Raw genomic sequence first — 13,140 nt, forward strand, 5'->3', positions numbered from 1 at the left:
GTTTTACACTTTCATTAGCTGATAATCTGGTCATTTCAGCTCCTGCCCAGAGAGCAAGTTGTTTTTTTCAGTTTTCCCTTCCTTTTCCTCTGAAGTGGAACAGTTGAGCAATTCCCGGAGTTCGCCAGGATAATGATTGCATTATAATTAGCTGGTGTGAAATAAGAAGCCAATTAGTAGAGTGTTAATAAGTAGCTGTTCTGGCAAATCGATTGCCAATCCTTTCTTGAAGGCCCTGGCTGTCCTCCCCTGCTGTGCGCCCCTACAGAATATCAGAGACCGTAAACCTGGGAAAGAAACAGCCCCTCCTCCCCTCGCTCATCTTCCTGCAGACATTGAGCAGGGCACTTGAAACAGCTGCAGTCGTGCTCAAAACCAAATTTTTTTATTTTTAGGGAGGGGGGGACTTTCTAATTTATTTTTGTTTGAAACTGGGAGTTTGATATTCAGGGCACTGGGTTACTGCAGCCCTGCTTCAAAAGCTGGGGAGCTTGACATTCAGGACACTGCCTTTTAATTATTTTATTATATATTTTTATTCGGGAGCTTGCACACATAGATTTAGAAGAGGTAATTAACTACGAGAAATCTGCAAATGGTAAGATCCGGAAGGTCCGGGTTTTACCTATGTATCGTCTCCCCCCACCCCCTGGTCAGCTGTTCCCTCTCTCCCCAGCCTGCACACGACCTACCCGCGCCAGGCATCCAGCCCAAGGCTGTCAATCACCAGCCTGCCAACCAATGGGAATCCCTGCAGCCCTCACACCACGCCCCTTAGAGGAGACGCAGCAAAGCGAGGTGGAGATGGGGAAACAGAGTTGAATGATTGAACTTTTCTTTCCTAGTTTCTTCAGCGTTCACAATCCCCCTTGTCTAAGTTGAGTGCTGCTTTCCCTCCCTCCTTCCTCACAGCCATGTGGCTCCAGAATCCTGGAGCACTGCTACCCCTGTATTTGTGGATTACTGAGCTTTCCTGGGAATGCCACACTGCCTCGTCCGGGCTGGGTGCAGCTGCTGCCCGCAGACAAGATGAGTCGGTGTCAGCACAGAGCATTCACCGAGCCCGCTGCACCTCCAGGTGTCTCAGCTTGCATCTCACTCGCATCTCTGCCTTCTTCAAGCACTTCCAGGTACCCTAATCTCTGCTGATCACTGCTTCCTCCTCCTGGGATGAAAGGTGTCAGTAAACTTTAATCTCTGCACTCACCAATGGCCTCTGTGTCCTGTTTGCTGGCTGATTACCTGTGTTACAATAATCACCACCTTGTAACTTGTTATATTGCTTTTTTGATTAGCACAGTGCTTGGATGCCAGAGCAACTTTGTAATTTACTTGAGGTTTCGGTAAATTCAAACCTAGCTGATGGGTGCAGGTGTACTGCTTTGTGCTTGGATCTGGTTTCCTTTCCTTTTGAAGTGCTTTGATGTCTATCTGTCCTTGAGAAAGATGTGATTACAGCCCCATCTGTGAGTGTAAATCCAGAACATATCTATATTTTTTTCCACATATGTTTGGTGTGTTGCCTGTTCAGTAATGTAATTTAGAGCTAGTCCTTTATACAGTTTCAGGGAAAAGTGAGGCATCGCATTAATTTAGAGATCTGGATCTGGAACCTACTTTGTGTGTGTGTGCTGTTTCATTTTATATCCTTCTCTGGCTCTTTGAAACAGCATTGGTCATGGCAAGGCAATCTTTTCATCTTTTATTATCAGCCTGAATTAGATGAGGGGGAAAAAAAAAGTGACTGCCTGGTATTTGCAATAAGTAATTTGACATTTATATGTGCAAAGAACTGATTAATAAAAGAGATTAGAAAATGCTTTCCTTGAAGTGGTCAGGAATAATAAGGTGAGGTGCTGTGGATTAAAATGTCCCTGCACTCTTCCAAGGAAATCATATCTCCTGGAAGTCATTCCGACCATGTCTTTGTTTCTTATCCAAAAGATCTCATCTGTCAGAATGTATTATTTACAACACCGTAGCAACCTGAAACTAAGATTACTTTTCTATAAAGTATTCTTGTCAGAGAGCACATGCAGCATGTAGACTGTCATGTAGAGCAGTGATTCCTAACCCTGTCCTGGAGGAACACCAGGCCAATCGGGTTTTCAGGCTAGCCCTAATGAATATGCATGAGAGAGATTTGCATATGATGGAAGTGATAGGCATGCAAATTTGCTTCATGCATATTCATTAGGGCTAGCCTGAAAACCCAATTGGCCTGGTGTTCCTCCAGGACAGGGTTGGGAACCACTGATGTAGAGTGTGGTGTTTAGTCTTTCTTGGGATATATATTACTTAAAAACATCCATCAAGGAAGGCAGGGCAATTCAATGCTCCCCCATGAGCTTGCCCTTTAACAAAGAGCGTTGTTTTCTAAAGGATTAGGGAAAAGATCTGTTGCACTTCATTTCATGTTTGAATTTAAAGCCCTCACTCCTTCCCTAAGAGCCTGATCCTACCTGGATAGGGGAGATCAGCATTGTATATTTAGTTGCAGTTAAGTAAATGAAGCCGCTGTCCTGCAGTTCAAAAATTAATATGGTTTTTTACTACAGCCATAAGTAAACTTGGGAAGGTGGGGAGAGAAGAGCCTCGTTACATCATTGCTTGCTAGAGACGGAAAAGTGACAGGATGGAATTTGTTTTATTTGTTAATTCTTCTGTAGTTAAAGCCATATTGAACTCGTATCAGAAAAAAGGGAAGAAACTGACAAAAAAAGAGGGGGGGGGTTTAAGAAAACAGTATGTTGCACTAACTGCCAGTTTTACACTCATTAGCTGGTGATCTGGTCATTTCAGTTCCTGGCCAGAGTGCAAGTTTTGGGTTCCCCCCCCCCCCCCCCTCCTCTGTTTTTCCTTCTTCCTCTCTCTCTAAAGTGGAACAGTTGAGCGATTCCGGAGTTTGCCAGGATAATGATTGCATTATAATTAGCTGGTGTGAAATAAGAAGCCAATTAGTAGAGTGTTAATAAGTAGCTGTTTTGGCAAATCGATTGCCAATCCCTTCTTGGAGGCCCTGGCTGTCCTTTCCTAAAGCACCCAGTAATTGATCTAAATTACAGAGATTAGCCTAAGAGAGTTGGAAGGGACCCAAAAGGGATGCTGGAGACTGGATCATGTGGTGACTGGATCCTGTGTATAGAGTAAGCCTCATCTACTTTTTTAAATGGGGAGGGGGGGAGGGAGGATATCACGGTAGTATACGTTATAGGCTCAGTTCGATGCTTTCAACATGTTTCTAGACCAGGCAGAGAGATTTATATTAAATCAAGAAAAAAGTAAAGTTCCTGCACTCGAGCAAAAGTTACAGGCTCCTCAAAATATCCCAGTGACTGTTTTGATTTTATGCAAATATCTTATTATTACTTACATTTTTAAGAATGCCAGAATGCAAAATGTGCACCATTCTCCATGAGTATTTTGTTTAAAGAAACAAACACATTTTACTGGAGCACAGGCTTGTTTTGTATTTATGCATCGGTGGTAGCTGCAGCCCTTAACCCCCCTCTACCCTAGACTTCCATCCCCTACCCTATTAATTCATCCCACTTTTTTCACTTTCCAATACCTGAGGTGAGGATATTCACCTGCAGTTGGAAAAACAGAGCCACAGCTTTATTTTTCAAGTTGTTGAATATACTGCATCTGAGACACGTGTGTGTAGCTTGCTGATAAAATCCAGTCATCTGCCTTTCATAACTCTAAAGTCCCCTTGCAACCCGCCTGCTATAGCCCACTTCCTTTCTCACTCTGCCTCTGGCTACTTAGTAGCGGTTGGCTGAGCACAGCCTTCTCTTTGGTCCCCATAAGCAGGGCGCTCTTAAGGCTTAATTTTACTTTTTCAGTCTTGAATACTACTTGCACATATTTCCAGATCTCTTTCTAGTTATGTGTAGTCATAGCTTTGCTCCTTATTAACTCCCCCTTTTACAAAACCGTACTGTGGTTTTTAGCGCCGGCCATGGTGGTGGTAACAGCTCCGATGATCATAGGATTCCTATGAACGTCGGTGCTGTTACCGCCGTAGCTGGCTATGGTTTTTGCAAATTGGCACTGGTGGTGGTGGTAAAATGTTCCAGTGGGAAAAGTTTTTTTTGCATCCAACAGAGTCAGCTGGGGAGTGTGTGGTTCAGTGGTTAAAGCTACAGCCTCAGCACCCTGAGGTTGTGGGTTGAAATCTACAGTATGCTGCTCCTAATGACCCTGGGCAAGTCACTTAATCCCCCCCATTGTCCCAGGTACATTAGATAGAGTGAGAGCCCACTGGGACAGGGAAAAATGCTTGAGTACCTGAATAAATTCATGTGAAACCTTTGTGAGCTCCCTGGGGAGAACAGTATAGAAAACTGAACAAATAAAATAGTCTAGGTTCACTGCTTCTGGTCAGTGCCATCAGTAACTTGAGCACAGGAATAACATTGTTTGATGATGAACAGCACAGTAGCATTTCCACTTTTATTACAAGAATAGTCACTTTGGGGCATGTATAAAAACTTCAAATGTTTTCATCCTGCTTTAATGCCTAAAGAATCATTAAGTTTCAAATGTAATAACATTTGATATACAGCCCGATGGAGATCCTTTTGAGTGGTTTACAATAATGAATCGTCTTAATCTTTTCTGCTTTCAGTTAGCTGCCGAACTGCCGCAGCCAACTTTTAACAGCATTGCTGTGTAATTCTATCCATTCTGAACCTTTGAAACATATTTTAGGTTTGGGTACTTTTGATGATCGCTGCTTTCTAGTAAAAAAAAAAAAAAGAAAAGAAAATAATGAAACAAGATTAGATTTTCCAACCTCCATACTTTTCACTTCCACAAGACAGTATTCCACGCTCGGGCTTTGAGGTTGGGAAAACTTGAAGTAAGCACTTGTCCCCGAGATGGTTCTGAAAGAGGATGAATGCATGGGTGAAAAGGGCAAAAAGCTTGCTTCCAAATGCGCCACCATAAACAGGTGAATGTGGGGGGGGGGGTCTAATTTCCAGAATTTCATGACCCCCTGTTACAAGCATCATGAAAGTGGCAACTGTTGTTGTTGTTATGTGATATACTGCTGATGGGTGTTAAAACAGCTTGTTATCAGTGTGACAGCAATTACCAGTAGTACATGTCTACAGTAATTATCATCAACAGGAGCCCATTACTGCTTCTGGGGATATTTGTTACCATGAAATACTGTAGCTTGAATAAAGCTTCTGGTTTTATCTGTAGTTGTACGTCTAAGGGGTTGATATTCAAAATGATTCGACTGGCCAGGAAAAGTTCCTGGCCAGTTAAATTGCTTGTGCGGGGCTGTCTGCTGAATATCGGTATTAACTGGCAAGCACAAAACCGACAATTTTGTGGACAGGCTGGGGGGTGGAGGCAGCACTTATATGGTTAAATGGCGACATTCAGCACTTTACTGCATAAAGTGACCGCCTAAATGGAGCTGCATGAAACACAGTCTTTTCTTTATTCGGTTCATCTAATGCAGTTAAGTGTTGAATAGTGCACTTAACCGCACAAGTTTTAGCAATATTCAGTGCCGGTACTCGGGCACTGCCCGGCATTGACTATCTGGGCATAAAGCCTGCGGTGGACAAAAACCACTAACCACCATCAGCTAAATATCAACTCCTAAACAATTTACTGTGAGGCTACAAGAATCACTTCACTCACGCAGTGAGTCCCCCCCCCCCTCAAAAAAAAAAAGAGGACTTAACTCATTTTCTTCATAAATGTGACCCTTTTAATTTGGAAAATTAGTCACTTCTTTATTCTTAGTCTGGAGCTTTAATTATTGGCAAGTAACCAGTTTTTATTGAGAAAGACAGAGCTTTGAGCAAATTAAAGAAAAAAAGGGATATGTTCCTTTTATTGGTAAAATAAAGCATTCTGGTCTTCTCTTTACTGGTACAAATATTAGAAGTCATAGAATCTCTTTCTCTGTTGAATTGGAAGTTTGCAACTACCTTTCTGTGCACCAGGAGGCCCAGGCACATATTTGTTTACAACCCAGACATAGACTTGCAACATATTTCAGTATCTTTGTACCGTATATACTTGACTATAAACCGACCTGAATATAAAGAGGCAACTTTTTTTTCCCCATAAAAGAAAAAAAAAAATGGTTGACTTGAATATAAACTAGGGGGTTTATTGTCAAGTGCCCTGCCCTGCCAGGCTCTGCACCCTGTCCCCCCTCCCTTGTGATACCTTGCAGGCCTCCACCAGACCTACCATAAGATCTGGTAGTCCAGCGATAGGCCAGGACAGGAGCGATCCCTCCTGCCTCCTGTCCTGGCCGACTTTAACAATTCTTACCTCCTTCCCACCTCCCCAATTAGTAAAATTGGTACCTTTACAATCTCTGATGGTCCAGCAGTGAACCAGGGCAGGAGTGATCTTTCTACACTCCTGCCCTGTTCAGAGCCTCTATCTAAATGGCTGCTGCTCCTGCCCTGGTTCACTGCTAGAATACCAGGTATTTTAAGGGCACTATTTTTTTTTACTAATTGGGGAGGTGGAAGGGAGGTGAGAATTGTTAGAGGCATAGAAAGGGTAGCAAGGGGGCGGTCCACCCTAGGCGCAGTATTGGTGAGGGCTCCGGCACCTGTACTCCTCTCCACCCTCCCCGCTCCTTCCCAAAACCCCCTGCCATGCACGTGCGCCCCTTACCTCATACCTCTTTAATTTTCCTGTTGTGAGCAGCATCTCAAACTTGCTGCCTACATCGGTGTCAGCTCTATCCGTGCCTAGGAAGTGACATCAGAGGGAGCGCTGACACGACGTGGGCTGCAAGATTGTAATACTGCTCATGCTGGGAAAGTTAGAGAGGTATGGGGGAAGGGAAGGGGGTGGGCGCATACATGGCAGAAGGGAGAGGGAAGGAGCGTGGGCGGAGAAGAGGGCGGGGAAGGGCGCCGCCACCCAGGGCGCCATTCACCTTCGCTATGCCACTGGTCGGAGTCAGCAGGAACAGGAGGCGGAAGGGATCTGTCCTGTGCCGGCACATTGCTGGACTACCAGGACTTGCGGCAAGCCCGGTGGAAGCCTGCAACAGGTTCGGGAGGAGGCAGGTGGGGGCTGACTCGAATACAAACTGACCCCCATTTATGGGACATATTTTTAGCCCCAAAATCTCAGTTTATATTTGAGTATATATGATACATAGACACAGAACCCCCCTTAGCTGTTTTGTGGATATCTACATTCTGTGGTAGAATACTAGGCGATAATATAATATTGTAATAAATAATATGATTTAATATATTAACAATTGGAAGGAGGGGGGAAAATGGATGTTTTCTTTAATAATGTGTGTAATATGGTGTATTTTATGCAATCTGTTAAAGTTATATTAATTGTAATAAATAATATGATTTAATATATTAACAATTGGGAGGAGGGGGGAAATGGATGTTTTCTTTAATAATGTGTGTAATATGGTGTATTTTATGCAATCTGTTAAAGTTATATTAATTGTAATACACTGTCAAAGCTTGAAAATTAATAAAGAATTTTTTTTTAAAAAAGAAGAATACTAGGTAATATATGCACCTGGCATTTAGGTGTGACCATTATGGCAGAATAATGATTCTTGCTCAATCTGGCACTGGATTCCTATAGAATAGAACACTGTGGATAAATTGTTCTTATTGAATGGTCTAAAATGTTTATTGATCGTATAAATTTTGTTTTTGTATGTTTTTAGTTATTTTATGAATGTTGCTACTTGTAAGCCGCCTAGTAATAGGCGGTGGAGAAATTTGTTAAATAAATAAATAAAACCCATGCTTGTACTTTAAAATATTCTAGAAGCTACATACGTGTGAGTCCTGTCCACACTCTGCCAAGGTTCTGGCCAGGTGTATGCCTCCCTCGCAAATGTGCAAGATACACATGTATATATGAAGAGAATAGTGCTTAGGCCAAAATGTGGTATCTACTAGTGCTGCCCGATTAAGGGAAAAAAATTTTGTTTCGATTCAGCTTATTGAATCGATTTTTCGATTCGATTTGATTTTCCTGCCCAATTGGGTGTTTTTTTTTTAAACAACCTGGTGGGTTTATTTTATAGTTAACACACTAAATTGAAATACCCTCGTGGGAACTTCACAAAATCATATAAAACACACACTTCCCACTTGTATTTAAGTGCAAATACTATTCTATATATACAGGAGTCGGCCTCAGTAATGGAGCCTACGCGTAGTCGTAGTCAATGACTGGGGTATGCAGCGTAGTTTGTTTTAGCTCCTTTTTCTCCAATCATTGGCCATACTCCCGTGTATTTATTACAAAGTATCCAATTTATTCAAATTTAGTTATTTAAAAAACTTCTAATAATTTAATCTATAATTTATTTTTTATTTTTTATGTAAATTTTCTTTTTTACCATCTCACACTAAAAAGTTTTTAATATCTTTATCGTCTTAACACACTTTCATTTCTACGTATACTTGCACTGTTTCAGCTACAGAAAGACTACCATGTCGAAACTTTATCTTTTTTTCAATTATATCTAGCAAAATATATAGTGAGTGCTATTCAAAGGTCACTTAACTTTTAAGTCAGCGCTTGTATTTCAAGGAAAGCCAACGTGGCCAACGTTTCGTGGGTAGCAGTTAAAACCCACTGCATCAGGGCCAAATATATAAGAATCAAGCCGCTGTAGATAAAACATCGAATTGTTAGATCACAATACTTATATTAGGACTTATATATTCATAAAGTTTTACTTACTATTCTATCTAGTACAGCAGCAGTCTTAATACAACAACAAAATGGCGACAGCCTCAGTTTAAAAAACTTGGCAGTGTACTGACGTCAGTCTCAATCTTAACTTTCATTGGAGCATAGCTATTCATTCTATTCTTTACCCCAATCTTTTATTTGGAAAACATTGTAGAGCATAACCCAATTAAATTTAGTAAAAATGTTGCCACTCAATTTGTTTATTTAAACCGTGCGGATACAATGTGTCCAGCCGGTTAATCCAGCGCTGTTCATGCTGGGCAAGTATCCGACGGCTACTAAAAAGCTAAGTGACCTTTGAATAGCACTCACTATATATTTTGCTAGATATAATTGAAAAAAAGATAAAGTTTCGACATGGTAGTCTTTCTATAGCTGAAACAGTGCAAATATACGTAGAAATGAAAGTGTGTTAAGATGATAAAGATATTAAAAACTTTTTAGTGTGAGATGGTAAAAAAGAAAATTTACATAAAAAATAAAAAATAAATTATAGATTAAATTATTAGAAGTTTTTTAAATAACTAAATTTGAATAAATTGGATACTTTGTAATAAATACACGGGAGTATGGCCAATGATTGGAGAAAAAGGAGCTAAAACAAACTACGCTGAATACCCCAGTCATTGACTACGACTACGCGTAGGCTCCGTTACTGAGGCCGACTCCTGTATATATAGAATAGTATTTGCACTTAAATACAAGTGGGAAGTGTGTGTTTTATATGGGTTTATTTTATAGCCTCTTCACCCCTTTTATAGCCTCTTCACCCCCTTTGCCCTCTCCTAACCACACTGGCGCCGTGGTGTAAACAAAATAAACAAACAAAAAAGACTTTTCCTCTCTCTGTTAAATCCTAGCTCACGTTTGCGGTCTAACACCAGCTCTGGCAGGTTACACGTTTCAAATCTGACATATTGTAATCACAAAACAGAAAATAAAATTAGTTTTTCTACCTTTTGTTGTCTGGTCATTATTCAAATCATTTTGGTCCCATGCTCTAGTTGTCTTCTGATAACTTGCTTGCCAGGGTCTCCTGCCCATATGTCGTTTTCTTCTTTCTCCATGCTAACCATCCATCTTCCATCTCTGTCCTCCCCCTCCGTTTCCCTTCCCTCCCCCAGAAGTCTGGCATCTTTCCTTTTTTTTTTTGTCTCCATCCATAGATCTACCTTTTCTCAACTACCCTTTCATCTAGCATCTCTCCCTCCTTCCCCACCAACCCAGGGTCCACCATCTCTCCCTTTCTGTTCCTTTCATCCCTAAATCCCATTTTCCACCATCTCTCTCCCTCTCCTCTGTTTTTAGACCCATTATTTCTTCCCCCCCAAAGTCCATCATATGCACGTCTCTTTGAACCCCCCCTTCCCTCCCTCCTTCCATGTACTTCTACCCCTGAATGTTTGCACCCCACCCCTGAAGGCCTGCATGTCCCACCCTGAAGACCTATATCCCACCCCTGAAGACCTGCATGTCCCCCCTGAATGCCTAGAGCCCATCCCTGAAGATCCTCCCTGAAGGCCAGCCTGTCCCCCCCTGAAGGCCTGCACCCCACCCCTGAAGGCCTGCATGTCTCCCCCAAATGCCTACAGCCCATCCCTGAAGGCCTGCATGTCTCCCCCTGAATGCCTACAGCCCACCCCTGAAGGCCAGACTGTCCCCCTGAAGTCCTGCACCCCACCCCTGAAGGCCTGCATGTCCCCCCTGAAGGCCTGCACCCCACCCCTGAAGGCCTGCATGTCCCCCCTGAAGGCCTACACCCCACCCATGAAGGCCAGCTTGTACCCCTGAAGGCCTGCACCCCACCCCTGAAGGCTTGCACCCCACCCGTGAAGGCCAGCCTGACCCCCCTGAAGGCCTACACCCCACCCCTGAAGGCCTGCCTGTCCCTTCTGAATGCTGAACCCCCCCGAAGGCTTGTACCCCCCTGGAAGGCTGTACCCTCCCCCGAAGGCATGTATCAATCCCCCCTCCCACGAAGGCCTACACCCTCCCTCCCCCCAGAAGGCCTGTGTGTTCAATTTATCTAAATTCAGCAGCCTGCCCTGCAGAAGAAGATTGCTGGCTCTAGCGATCTTTGTAAGCTACCATACGTCATCTGAGTTGTCTTCTCTCTGCCGTGGTCCTACCCCTTCTCTGATGTCAGAGAAGGGGCGGACTGCGGCAGAGAGAATACAACTTGGACGACGTATGGCAGCTTACAAAGATCGCTAGAGCCAGGGATCTTCTCCTGCTTGGCAGGCTGCTGAATTTAGATAAGTTGAACACACAGGCCTTCCGGGGGGAGGGAGGGTGTAGTCCTTCGTGGTACTTCCTGAATGACCCTTCCCACTCGCCCTCTAAAGCAGGAGTGGCAGGCCAGCAAAAGGCAGCGTTGCTGCTCCTGCTTTAGGGGCGAGGGGGCAGAGTCATTCAACGAATTGGGAGGCTGATTTTTTGGCATGGTAAATCGATTCGAATCGTGAATCGGGCAGCACTAGTATCTACACTGGTGTATGTGCATGGATATGTGTGTGCATGCTAATGTTGTAATGAGTGTCTAAATGTTAACATCTGTTTTATAGGATTGCCACACAAATGCATAAAAATTGCAGGGTCACTTGGAAAGGGGGTGGCATATCTACCCATGGAAAATGTATTAGGCCAAGGAACCACTACATATCACAGATTATATGAGCATTTTGACTCTTCCTTTGATGAATAAGTTAACTTTTCTTAACATTTAGCATGATAATGCAGTTTGTACCTCTTGGTGAATTCCCCCCTTATTTACATAATTTACCATGGATTGGCACTTAATTGGCAATACCTAACAATAATTGGCCTTAACTAGCACTAATTACCACTAATTTGCAGTTACGTACCAACCTATTCTATAAAGTGCATACTTAAAAGGTCTAGCATGTAACTGCATTCGCAAGGGCGGAGCATGGGCATGTCATGGGAATTTTAATTATTCTAGCAAAGAATACTATCAGTTATGTGCACAAGAGGAGGAAGACAGAAAGGCAAAAAACTTCAAAACAGAGGAAACCATTGAGGAAGAAGTCCAGGAGTTAGAGAAGTTCTTCGAGGAGGCATACAGGGAGGTCATGGAGAATCACCAGCAACAGTTGAACTGCCAAGATACACCTACAGTGAGTAAGGACAACCTGGAGGACAACCACAAGGAAGAAATGGGTGACACAGCAGCGAGACCTGGAAGCAGCGGAGGGAACCCACAGGAAGATGAGTCCGGTGCAAGCCAATGCCAGGATGAGGGAAGATGGAAGTGCGCAGAGGACACAGACCTTCGGCTGGAGAGATGGACATACACCAGAGACATGGACCTGCCTCTGGAGAGACAAGAGAAGATAGAGAGGACAGTGATCATCATGGGGGACTTCGTCATCAGACAAGCCGACAGCCACATAGCGGGAGGAAGACAGGATCGGCTGGTGATCTGACTACCCAGAGCCAAGATAGAAGGTATAGTGAGCCACATCGACAGAATCATCGACAATGTGAAAGAGGAAAATACGACGATGGTGATCCATGTGGGGACAAACAACGTGAGCAACAGGAACTACAGCAGAGAAGGACTGATGGAGAAATGAAGGACTAGATTAAATGCAACTGCAAGGGAGGCAACACAGTTATCATGGGCGACTTCAATTATCTGGGGATAGACTAGAACCTAGGCACCTCCAGCTGCAGTAGGGAGACCAAGTTCCTGGATGCTGTAGGCAATTGCTTCCTGGAACAACTCGTCAAGGAAAATACGAGAGGAAATGAAATTCTGGGCTTAATTCTAAATGGACTATGAGGACCAGTGCAAGGCTTAGAAGTAGAAGGGACGCTGGGAAGCAGTGATCATAATATGATCCACTTCAACCTGGACACAGGGGCAAAACATCAATCCAGAACGACGTCTACGGCACTGAACTTCTGAAAAGAAAATTATGAAGCAATGAGACTCATAGTGGGGAAGAAGATTAAGAAGAGGATAAGCACTATAAAATCACTAGAGCAAGCATGGTCCCTTTTTAAGGATACAGTCACTGAAGCTCAAAATCTATATATACCACGTATTAACAAGGGATTCAAGAGGAAAAAGAACAAGGAACCAGCGTGGCTCACTGTAGCAGTGAAGGAACAGATCGGAGACAAGAATACTTCGTTTAAGGAATGGAAAAGGTCAAAAAGGGACGAAAACTGGAAAAAGCACAAACAACATCAAAGCAGGTGCCATAAAGTGGTAAGAGGGGCCAAAAGAGACTATGAGGAAAAAATAGCCAAGGAGTCAAAAAACTTTAAGCCGTTTTTCCGATATATTAGGGGGAAATGGCCCGCGAAAGAAGTGGTGAGGCCGTTGGATGACTTTGGAATAAAGGGAGTGCTAAAGGAGGACAAAGC

The 13,140-nt window shown here is 43.2% G+C and overlaps 1 protein-coding gene across 1 annotated transcript in view; it reads left to right on the top strand.

The window, feature by feature from the left end:
• Nucleotides 1-233: 233 nt before the first annotated feature.
• Nucleotides 234-13,140, top strand: part of ANOS1 (anosmin 1) — a 336,486-nt gene continuing 323,579 nt past the window's right edge. The window contains exon 1 of the mRNA XM_033950370.1: nucleotides 234-1,130. Coding sequence (XP_033806261.1) covers nucleotides 915-1,130 — 216 coding nt within the window. The 5' untranslated portion in view covers nucleotides 234-914. The remainder of the gene's footprint in view (nucleotides 1,131-13,140) is intronic.

The sequence above is a fragment of the Geotrypetes seraphini genome, chromosome 6, assembly GCF_902459505.1.
Source record: "Geotrypetes seraphini chromosome 6, aGeoSer1.1, whole genome shotgun sequence".
NCBI classification, from domain to species: Eukaryota; Metazoa; Chordata; class Amphibia; order Gymnophiona; family Dermophiidae; genus Geotrypetes; species Geotrypetes seraphini.